Here is a 12,457-nt window from a genome sequence, read left to right as displayed (position 1 = left end):
GGTTGTCTGTCACAGCGCCTAGTGACTCTATTACAAGCAGTGGAGGGGTTTAAAAGCTTTTCTCGGTTAAAGTTTCTTGAAAGCGAAAATTGTGCGGTGAAGTTGTGGAGTGGGTGTAATTAAAGGCATGCAAATTCTTCCAGAAGATGACACCGTACCCTTGACACCCCTCCCTGTGGCACAGTCAGGCCTCTCCTCTGATTGGCCAGAGAGTTGTGGTAACCATGGAGACCTATACGAAGTATCCATGACGGAGCACATATGCGGCAATGCAATAGACGCCAGATGTGCCTTTGTCTTTTTCTCTCTTCATATTTCCTTATCTCACTCTCTCTCTCTCTCTTTCTGCCCTGTGTCTGTTTCCTTGCTGTTAGGAATATGGATTTCAGATGGTAAGAACTGTCACAGGAGATCCAATCATAAGAAGAAAGCTATAAAATGGCTTATCTCTCTTCTAAATGCCCTGTAATTTCTCTCAGATGACAGTTTTCAATGAGTATGAAATGTAAGACACGTGAAAAGCTATGAATGTAAACTTTTTGCGCACCACAGCTGCATTTATTGGATAAAAATACAGTAAAAACAGTAATATTTTGAAATATCACAAGAATTTTTCAATTAACTGTTTTCAATTTTAATAGTTTTTAAATGTACAGTAATTTATTTCTGTAACAGCAAAGCTAAATTTTCAGCATCATTACTCCAGTCTTTGGCATCACAAGATCCTTCAGAAATAATTCTATTGATTTCTTCCTTATTAATAATTTTTTAGTTTATTTCAAATGATTTAGAAATAATTTCTAATCTTTCTCTTTATTTATGTATACTTGTATATATAGACATTTTGAATATATAAAATATCATTTTTAAAACTAAAGTTAAAAGTTGAAAACGTTATTATATATTCACTGTATACACACACACACACACTTTACTTTGTTTGAGAAAAAAAAAAAACTTATATGTGGCAGATTCTGCTCCAATCTTACATATCGTATTTTCTATGAAAGAAAACTGTAGTCAAGCAAGAAATAAACCTCCCCAAAAAAACCCTAAAAAAATGATTTTTGGAAAATGGCAATTTGATATATATATATGCCTGTAAATCCTCTATGAGACATGGCAAAGGTGCTGGTGTGATTTGTGCTTGTGGACAGAAAAGTTTCCAGACTCGTCTGGCTACCGCTGTGATCTGGAGCTGTGAGGACGCCACTGAAGCTTGGTCATGTTGATATACAGAATCTCTTAAAGAAGGGATACAGTGGGGCTATTTCATCTTTACAGCGCCATTACTCACACAACGACTGGAAGCCTGGTATTTCCTGTGGAACTCTGAGAGGGCACAAAGTAAACCTGATCCTGACCTTTAATCAAAAGGTTAAAATCCTCCGAAGTGGTACTAACCCACAGAAGCATCACAGTTCAGATGACTGGCTGAGAATAGCAAGAGAGCGTGCGTAGAGAGTTTGTCTCATTATGTGGGCTTTTTGGTTCTGGGTTCTCCAGGCCTGTCATGATGGTTGGAGATGATAGTGTGTGTGGGCTAATTACCAGACCCATCACTGTCATTAATCTTCCTCTTAAAGTGTAGAGATAAAACAGTAAGATTTATAAAGCCCTCAAGTGGTTTTATACAATATGAGCAGTTTAGTTTTAATGCTGTTAATTAAACAAACATGCCAATAATTATTCGGTTGCCATTATTATGATAAACATAATACGTATTATTACTAATTATTTTAAGTAACAATGCAACAAATAAACAGTATTTTTTTTCTTCTCATTGCTGTTTGCTTTTTTTTCATCAACACAATATGTTTTATATACACATAAAAATAATAATCGAAGCAAAACACTGGTCTCGTCACAACTGCAACCTAGTTGTGAGGCTACTATGGAAAAATAAAATAAATTAAAATAAAAAAAATAAAAAAAAACAATAACAAAACAGGGGATCATAGCCTGGAATAATGGTATTAAGATACTTGCACTGACACTAAACCAATTCATCCCGAACCGTGAGCGTAATGATCTTGAGATATTCTGGGTCTAGGATGAGGTAGACTTGATTAACCAGGTTAATGCCACATAGTGAAGTGGGGCCGGGAGGAGGAAAAAGGTTGAGATGAGGGGAGGTTGAGCTGACAGGACCGAGGCCCGGGTGGAAGATGTTAATATCACCGCAATAGTGTTTAATTAGGAGCGGACCGGCTTCACATTAACACCCCTCTTTCTCTCCTGTCGGTGGGCCCGGGCTTCACTGACACCTCTGTCAGCACAGGTCATTACCACTCCTGCCTTTAATGAATTTTACCCTATTCCAACTCTGCCTTACATCTAATTAGCTGACAATAATGTTTCGAACTCAAGCCGGAGCTAAATATAAATATGCATGAATATGCAGCACGAGCAGGGATGACACATTTCAGTGTCAAGAGGAGGTGTGTGTGTGTGCGCACAAATTCTCACTAGTTCACATCAGAGACTTTGCAACAGAATATTTCAACTCTGCACACACTCACAGAGACACACTAATTATCCCAAAGAGTCCACGGCTCTAGCTTTTGCGCAACGATCTAGCACCTAAATAAATAATGAGGGGAAAGACAGTAAATTTATTTTTGTTAGAAAAAAGAAACTGATAAGAACATTTAAACCACATACATATATATATATATATATATATATATATATGGTTTAAATGTTATTATCATGTTATAATAACATAATATAATTTGCCATTTCCAACCAAAAGATTCTAACGGACACAGTTTATAAACACTGATCGATGGACATATTCATCAATTCACATCAAAGCCGATGTCAAACTTGATTACAAATGGTCCAAAATATTTCAGTTTAAATGACTGGTTAATACTGACAAGCAAATCAATTCTGACCTGCAATGGTATTGAGAAACATCAGGTACTCAAAGTTCGAGATCTCTCGTCTTTGCCAGCGCTGAGTCATGTTAGAGGACTTGAAGAGCTGACGAGGGGTGGCCAAAGAAATCCGCCTGCAAACAAAAAAAACACAAGCACAAAACTTCACCAATAAGCAGGGCTCAGGTCCAGCTTGACATTTGTTTTCATTTACTTTGATTATTGCGGACTTGGCTTGTTCCGCAAATGGATTATAACTCAAAATATGACATTGTAACATTTAGCTTCCAAAAAAAAAAGACAAAAGAGTACACCAGCTCACACACGCAAGGCTGTCACGCTCTTTACTGTGGTGTGTAATGAATGCATCAGTTCCAGCAAAAGAGATTCTTTGCAGATGACCATAATGCGCCTTTGCTCTTGAAGTATATGCAGCACATATGCTAAAAATATGAGAACAACAGAGAATTCTGGTGCAGCGCCTGAATCGGACCTCTCTCAGGCATTCCCATTCACGTGCAGGACTTTCTTTCTTTGAATAATTGTGTTTTTATGTTTTTTGTGAATGTGTTTCCATGTTCAATAATTCCATGCAACTTCCCTGCACTTATTCTGACTAAACACAATGAAGTACTTATTATTAGCTATGATGATTCATTGCTGAACATAATGAAGCATTAATACACAGATCAGCAAAACATGTTGGTCCTCCGCGTGCAGCCAAAACAGGGCCAGGAGGCGAGGCCATTTGGAGGCCAAGGCAACACCTTGAACTCTTAATCATTAGCCGCGTTCCCACTGCCGGGTCAGGGCCGAGCCGTGCTAGTGCGTGCCAGGGCCAGTCGCGTTTCCACGGTCACTTCCGGGGCTTGATCGGGGCTTACTCTGGGCCAACAGCCAGGATTTCTTGCCCGTCGAATACCTTGGGCCAAAGCGGGCCAGCTCGGGCTAGAGGCGTGCTCAAGATAAAAGGCGGAGTTATCGGTGTTATGGAAAGTTTTTTGATCTGAAGCAAGATGCACATTTCACTTTTTTACATTGCGCAAAATAATCACTGCTCGAAATGGAGAATCACCTGTACTGGTCTGTCGAAGTGTGAAGAAACGAGGACGTTATAAAATACATTGATGCTGAACTTTCTAAGCTAAGCATTCAGCGAGCAACGCTTCAAGTTCAGGAGAAAATGTAAAAGTTGCCGGAGCAGTATTGTATTGTACAGTCACGGCCGGGTTGGGTTGAAATGGGTTGGGTTTTATGTCGTTTGATCCAGAAAGGCGTGTTAGGGGCGGGGTTTAGGGCAGCGCTGCAGGGCTACTGGCCCGGCAGTGGAAACGCAAGCCCGGTGCTTGAGGCTCGAGTTGAACAGTACACTCAGGATCAATCGTTTCTGACATTTGATGTGGTCATCATGCTAGACTTTTAAACAAAATAAAGACGAAGTAAACATTGTTTTGAACAATATTTTGAATGGAAACCACGTGCAGGTGTTCCAGAGAACAAGAAACAGACTTGCCTGGCCTGTGGAAGGCCGTAACTTGTGCCGACGCCCACGCGAGGAAGACTGTAGACCACCTTCTTCACTGTGGCCTGATCGGGGAAGTTAAACATGACGGACGCTGAGGGAGGCAATGACGTCACGTGTTAAACAACGGCCTACAGTAGAGCACATCCAAATATGAGTAAACATTTTCACAAACGGTACAAAGATTTCAGAACAGGTAAACAAATGCTGCTTAGCAATCATTCTATGGACTGAATCTGAGGAAATGGCTTAGGCTTAAAATTTAGGCCTAATTTGGACTCAAATATGTAAATATTTTGTACTTTACACCTTTGTAGTTTAGTATAGCTCACTTATTGGGTCTGTAGAAGGGGATTTATCCATAATGTCCTGGGTCAGTGCCAGTGGTCCCGTATTGAAAGAACTAGCATGCATTTCCATGCTGGTTTATGCTTGTTTTGGAGCTGGTCTCACTGGTGAACCATCACATATATTTATATTTAACAACATTAAATGTAACATAAACCCTAATGTACACTGAAAAAAATGATTTTGCTGCTTGTTCAAATGGCTTAATTAAAATTAGCTTAAGCAACATAATTGCTTTACATTTTGTCCAAACTTAATTTGATTGTGTCCAATCTGCTTAAATATATGTACAATTTAAGTTTACTTAATCCGTTTGTGTTGGATAACATGAATGATTTGTGTTGCATTAACTGAAATTGGGCGGTGCATGTTAATTCCCAGCATGCTTTGCATATGTCTGAATTACGAGAGAATAAATGTTGAAATGAAGTGTTATTTTATATGTTTTTGAGAAAATAGGAAAAGGTTAGTGTGTAATTGTGTTTAATGTTCAATTACATTGGAATTATTAGAACCATTTAAATTACAGTTGGTTACCATTGTGGAGAAGAGTGGATGATTTGGTTAGGCTGTGGACCAATTCAACTATGTTTATAGCAACTGCTTTATGCTGATGGTGAATGTATACCTCAGCATTCAGTATGCCATCAAGTACTATTGGTAGCTAACTGCAGGCTATAGACTAGATTTTGAGATGTGTGACAAATACATTCAATCTTAATTGGATAAATTAATATATGAATTTGAATAACTGAAATAGCCAATCAGGGAGCCTTTTAAAATCACTTTGAGACTACTTAATTGGATAACTTAAAATGACTTAATTCCATGACATTGAAGATACATGAATAAATTATGTTTGTGTAACTTAATTGGTTCATGTGGGACCGATGTACACTATCAAATCATGTAAATCCAACAGACTTTTTTTTTCAGTGTACATACCTGATTAAAAAGCTAAGAAAAACTATGAAGAAAAATAAAAATTACACAGGGAATGTCAATTTCATCTTAGTCTGGGACTAAGTTTAAGCCTTGTCTGTGAAACTGGTGAGGCCCGGTCCAAAACAAGCATAAAACGGTTATGAAGCCAAGCACAGACATGATGCTTAACACACACACTTTATTATAGAACAAAACTAGGGAAAACAAAACCCACAAGGGGGCAAAACATAGAAAGACTAGGAGAGACTAAACTAAACTCTGGACAATACACTCGACAGGATTCTCACAAGGAATGATAAAGGTCAGGTAACACGCAGGTACAATCACAGTCACAATGAACCAACACAGGACAGCAAACACAAGGGGATGATATAGGAAGACACTAATGACAAGAACAAGTGAAGCTGACTAGACAATAATGACAAGACGAGGATAACAAGGGGGCAGGGTTACGTAACGAGACAAAACAAGCACATGGCCCAAACAAAAGGCACACAAAACATGGGTCTGTCATGATCCTGCCTCAAGACTAGAGAAAATCAAGGACACAAGGGAAGAATCATGACATAAACCAGCATGGAAATGCATGCTAGTTCTTTCAATTTTCACGATGGTTTATGCTTGTTTTGGAGCTGGTCTCACCGGTGAACCATCATATAGTCATGGTGTTCACAAGTAAAATGATAACAGATTACAATAAGTTTCATTGTTCATGATATCTATGGCCAGTTTCACAGACAAGGCTTAAACTTAGTGCCAGACTAAAATGCATGTTTGAGCTGTTTTAACTGTAAACAACTCAGACTCGTATATCGTAAATATGTCAAAACTGACGTAATGACGGCAATTGAAGCCTTCAAACAAACAGGGCTGGGCAACCGTGTCCGTCATTACGTGGTGCGTCAAGTTCAAGTGTGGTCGATGCGTACGGCTGATTTTAGCCGAATTTTAAATATGGACATGTTTCTTACACAAATGCATCGCTTTGCTTCAGAAAGACCTTTATTGACCCCAGAAGATGCATGGAGCACTTTAATCATGAATAGATGCGCTTTGATGGACTTCCAAAGACATCTAGCCATTAACTGCCATTATAAATTAGGACATTTTTTTTTTATAAAACTCAGACTGTATTCGTCTGAAAGAAGAATCTCATATACACCTAGGATGACTTCAGGGAAAGTTAATTAAATCATGGGCTAATTTTCAATTTTGGGTGAAGTATCCCTTTAATGTTTATTGCATTTTAAATAAAATTTCATGTGTGTTAACATGATGGGTGTTTAGTGTTTGTGTGAATGACACTGTGCAGCTTGTATATATTAGTATACTTTCTCAGCGTGTGGAAAAGCTGTTTATGATGAGCTTTGATTCATCATGTGACTCATTACCACAGTGATTGGTGGTCAGTGTATTACAATTGTAAAAAACAGAATTAGTACTGCAATAGGTCGGTAAATGAACATTAAATCAGATAACTAATTAAGTTTTTTTGTTTTGTTTTTTTTTTTACTGTAAATTTGAGTTAAGTCTATAAAACCTAAAATGTTGCTACCGTAACCGTATTAAAATTGTAAAAAAACTAAAAACTAATTAGTACTGCAATAGGTCGGTAAATAAACATTAAATCAGATAACTAATTAGTTTTTTTTTCACTGTAAATATAAGGTAAGCCTATAAAACCTAAAATGTTGCTACCGTAACCGTATTACAATTGTAAAAAAACTAATTAGTACTGCAATTGGTCGGTAAATGAACATTAAATCAGATAACTAATTCGTTTTTTTTTCTGTATATTTAAAGTAAGTCTATAAAACCTAAAATGTTGCTACCGTAACTGTATTACAATTGTAAAAAACAGAATTAGTACTGCAATAGGTCAGTAAATGAACATTAAATCAGATAACTAATTAAGTTTTTTTTTTACTGTAAATTTAAGTTAAGTCTATAAAACCTAAAATATTGCTACCGTAACCGTATTACAATTGTAAAAAACAGAATTAGTACTGCAATAGGTTGGTAAATTAACATTAAATCAGATAACTAATTAAGTTTGTTTTTGTTTTTTTACTGTAAATTTAAGGTAAGTCTATAAAACCTAAAATGTTGCTACCGTAACCGTATTTTTCATGGTAAATTTCTGGCTGACATTTTTTTTTTACGTAAATTTAAAGGAATTTTTTTAAGTGTTTACTTTTTGAAGCTGGTTGACCAAACATGTTTTTTTGGTTTAGAAAGTTTTGAAACCTCAGTATTTTCAGCAGGACAGAGATACAGAGCACTAGATACTTTGAGATGTCATTGTTTTGGAAAACACATAGGACAGTTTTACTTCTGTTGGCCATGAAGATCTCCAGCGCTGTGTTCTGAAGCAGGAAGCGTCGGGTGAACACTGCTCGGATCTCGCTGAACATCCATTTGCCATGAAGCCCCTCAGAGTACACCAGCACCTACGCACAGGCGAAAAGGGAAGAGATTCGTTAACTCAACTCCAATCCACCAGATTTTCCAGGCTGTTTTTCAGTACAGTGTCACACTTGTTATGACCGTTGCTCGGGAAACACATTCCGTAGTTGCAGTTTGATTGTCACTCCAATCATAATGGCATGAAGCCACTTTGACGGAGCACTGCGAAACATTCCATTCCCGTCAGAAATGTTGGCTGGAATCTCCTGAGTGACAGGCCAGGCTTTTATATGCTTCTCAAAATGGAGGCATCTCTAAAACGACGGTGTTTTCTGCTGATGATGCAAAAGGCCATCTTTCCACCATTCTTCTATTTTGTATGACACGTCTCTCTCACTCGGCTCTAACTGTGCTTTTGGAACACAATCCCTACGGGGGTAAGGTGGCCGCAAGTAATCCATACTAACACAGGGCTGGGGCAAGAGGGGGATCATTAGTGAGTTTCTCCTCGTAGACCCCCAGGGACCTCGGAGACTGGATCAAGAGCTTCATCCTGACAGGTGAGAATGAGCCAAACTCCATTCCCCACCTACCACTTTAACAGACCAAGAGGTACACACACACACACAAACATATGCGTACACACACACACACATTCTTCAAGCCCCAAAAAAGAGAATGGTTTGTGGCACATAGATAAGAGGCCATTTTGGGTGAGCGCAAAGGTGAAGAAAGGTTTTGTGGTAGAGGAAAGGTTTGGGACATTGTGTACAGTAACTGTGAATGGGAATTGGTTAAGGTTAGCACCTTAGATAATTCATCTTAAGAGATACTGAAAGCCTCCACCAACCAGACTGCCACCTTGCTTAGTTTCTCCCCAGAATAATATTCGGCACTGACACAGAAGAGTCTCCTGTCACATCAGTGGCTCTAGGGATCAATTAAAAATGGATTATATCAAAACGCTCACCATCCACCACTGTAGGCACTCCATAAAAACCCCTAACTACCAACGTTAGATATACATAGGTTCGCCCTGGCTGACACCTCGACAGAACTGAATTTAAAGAGCCGTCATAGATAGGTTGAGTGGAAAACAGCAGTTTAGTGGGTAAGTAGATTCAATGACTGGATTCAATGAAGATTCAATGACTTCCCACATGCTGAGAGAACAATGGAGAGAACAATAGTTATATATATATATATATATATATATATATATATATATATATATATATATATATATAGATATATATATAGATATATAGATAGATAGATGGGAAACTATCATGTTTAACAATCCAGAAATGAAAAATATATATATATATATATATATATATAATAATGATAATATTAATAATAGAAAAAATACACATTATGAATATAACAATGACAAACTAATTAATCATAAAAATAGCAATAAAACAAATGACTGACAATAAAACAAAATAAAACAACAACATTATTACAATAATAATAACAATATTTAATAAAAATACATTTAAGAATAAAAAAATGCTAAATCAAAAATAATAATAACAATAGTAATAAACAATAATAAATTAACCAAAATACTACTACTACTACTAATATTAATAATGATAAAGATAAAAACAAGCATGATTTCAATAGTAATGCTAAACTAAATACAATTATTACAACAACAATAAATATTAATATAATTCTAAAAACTAAATGAATGTATAATGATACAACAAGAATAAAAATCATTTGTATTATTATTATTATTATTAGTAGTAGTAGCAGTAGTAGTAGTAGTAGTAATATAGTATTCATATAATAATGATAAACAAATGAATCATAAAATAGCAATTAAAAATCAATAAATATGATTAATATACTTTTAAAAACTAAATAAATATGTAATTATACCACAACAATATATATTTATTATTATTATTAGTAATAGTAGTAGTAGTAATAATAAAACAAATAAATTTTGTAATAATAAAACAAATAAAAATTTAGAAGTCTGACCAAAATTTGTTTGCTTGCCCCCAATAATAATAATAATAATAATAATAAAGAATAATAATAATTAAATAAAAATAATACAAGACCTCTTTGTGTTTCAGTGGACATATTCTAATTTATATGCATCTACACATGCCCTAGCCTGTCTCTTCCTGTGACAAAGCGCAGGCCAAAGGGTTACCCGACAACAAAACATATACTGCTGGAGAAAAAGCATCTCAAAATAGGTCACATCAGGAAAAAATTTGTCATAACAACGGAGCTGGCACATCAAACATCAACAAGCCAGTGCCCCAGTAGACACAGAGGTCTCTGACAAAGTGCAATCGTTATTCTCTCCAGTCTTTTTGTTCTCATCGTGGAGAAACAGAGAAAACGAGAAAGAGAGAGCGAGAGACAGAAGAACGGAGGCCCAGCTGTAAAAAAATGGGGCTTAATGAACCTGTCTGGCTGGGCTGTCCGCTGCCTGTCAGAGGTGTCACAATGGTGACGAGTGTCAGGAGCGAGCGGCCCCGGGTCCCGGGTCCCAGACAGGCCTGCCAGCTGGAGGCTTCTGCCCCAATCTAATCACACGCTCCAGGCTTTTACCTCACTGCGCACACACAGCTACACCTAGCTCACATTTGGATGGTTATGTCTGTTGTATGTGCAGCTGTTACCGTTGTAAAAGGTTCCTAACAGATGCATATTACCATGTTGATTGCATCAGTGGAATAATCCAACTTTTTTGTTGTCAATGCAATTTATTATTGGCTACTGTAAATAAACACCGGGCCCCTATTGACAGTCGCCCCCCACAAGTCTTCTCGTTTTGTTGGTGTTAATAGCCATTATTGAGCATGACATCCAAGGCAAATCTTTTTCACCATTCTTATTCTTCAAAGGACGCCCCGAAACTGCCCGCTTGAATGAAACGTTATGACAGGGGTGAATATATCAAAAAGATCAGTCATTCTTAAACCGGACACAATTTTTCACACAGCCCCTCGAGAGATGAGTGCAATCCCTCTCCATGTCAAATGTGTGCCGAGTCTGGCCGGGGATATAACAGCCAGCATGACTGATATGTTTATAAAGCCGGTCGTCTGTCGCACTGACAACCTGCCATCATAGCACCTCTGCTGGGCTCTCTGCAGATTTCTCTAATAGGCTTCCACTGCTGGGACTGAATATGTGTGTGTGTGTGTGTGTGTGTGTGTGGAGTGAGAGAGGGGAAAATGTGTCCAGAAAGTGAGAGCACTTGTCTCATCTCAAGAATGGTGACTACTCCCTATGGTGCGCGAGAGAAAATGTATATATGAGGTAAAGAGGTTCAAACCCCACAGCCTAACAGTCATTTTATCTGCACACAATACATTTAAAGGAACAGTGCACCCAAAATTACAACTCTTTAATTATTTATAAACCCAAATTTTGTTACAAGCCATGTGATTTTTTTTCTTCTTGTCGAACACATTTGCAGAGACTGTATAGTAACGAAGTAGAACTACTTAAGTACTGTACTTAAGTACTAAAATGCTGTATCTCTACTAGAGTATTGTTTTTTTCTCATACTTCTACTTTTACTTCAGTGGATATTTTCAATGAATTTTATACTTTTACTTCAATATTTTTTGAATGTTCTGCTAGTTACTTGTTACAATTATAAAAATTGTACAAATCATTTGTTGCAAGTTGGCTTTCATGCTGCCTTAATCACACACCAGTTTTATAGGGTAATGGTATTGATTGACACATTGACAACTAATGCTGGGGTTGTCCTGCAATGACATTTTTTTTGGCGGCCGCCAAAGCAAATTTGTATCCCGTCAAAGCGCCTTATTTGATTGCTAGTTCAAACTTTTGACTGCTTTCTTGACACAATACTTGTACTTTTAATTTTAGTAGTGAATTTTAAAATAAACTACTTGCAATACTTAAGTACAAAAAATGTTGAATACTTTAGTACTTCTACTTAAGTGTGGTGCTTAAAAAGAGCACTTCAACTTCTACTCAAGTCACCTTTTTGATAGAGCACTTGTACTTTTACTCAAGTCCAGGTTTCAGGTTCTTTACATCTCTGCACATTTGTAAAAGTTTACATAATGCTTGTTCCAAAAGCTCCAAAAAGGAAAGAAAAAACACCAAAAATGTACCATAAAATGTAAAAAAAAAACAAAACGGTAAACTACTGGCTGCTGTGGTTGCCAGGATCATACTGTAAAAATACAGTGCGTTACTGTTTTTGAAATTATCAGCTAAATACCGTATTGTGATCTACAGTACAAAACTTAAATTTAACAGCTCTATGCTCTAACACAAAAACAGTAACACACCGTATAGTTACAGTATGATGCTGGCAAGTAGTTTACCGTTTTTT

General features: G+C 37.0%; 1 protein-coding gene across 12 annotated transcripts in view; it reads right to left on the bottom strand.

Annotated features, from left to right (window-relative positions):
- The window catches only part of nbeab (neurobeachin b), a 279,115-nt gene that overhangs the window by 46,381 nt on the left and 220,277 nt on the right, over positions 1 to 12,457 (bottom strand). For all 12 annotated transcript variants that reach the window (XM_089121103.1, XM_089121108.1, XM_089121105.1 and 9 more), the window contains 3 exons: positions 8,030 to 8,147; positions 4,396 to 4,498; positions 2,901 to 3,016 (listed from right to left, as the gene is read on the bottom strand). In XM_089121103.1, the coding sequence (XP_088977229.1) occupies positions 2,901 to 3,016; positions 4,396 to 4,498; positions 8,030 to 8,147 (337 nt within the window). The remainder of the gene's footprint in view (positions 1 to 2,900; positions 3,017 to 4,395; positions 4,499 to 8,029; positions 8,148 to 12,457) is intronic.

This window comes from Pimephales promelas, chromosome 16, assembly GCF_988280905.1.
Source record: "Pimephales promelas chromosome 16, fPimPro1.hap1.1, whole genome shotgun sequence".
Taxonomy (NCBI): Eukaryota; Metazoa; Chordata; class Actinopteri; order Cypriniformes; family Leuciscidae; genus Pimephales; species Pimephales promelas.
This window is presented reverse-complemented; position numbering and strand designations above follow the sequence as displayed.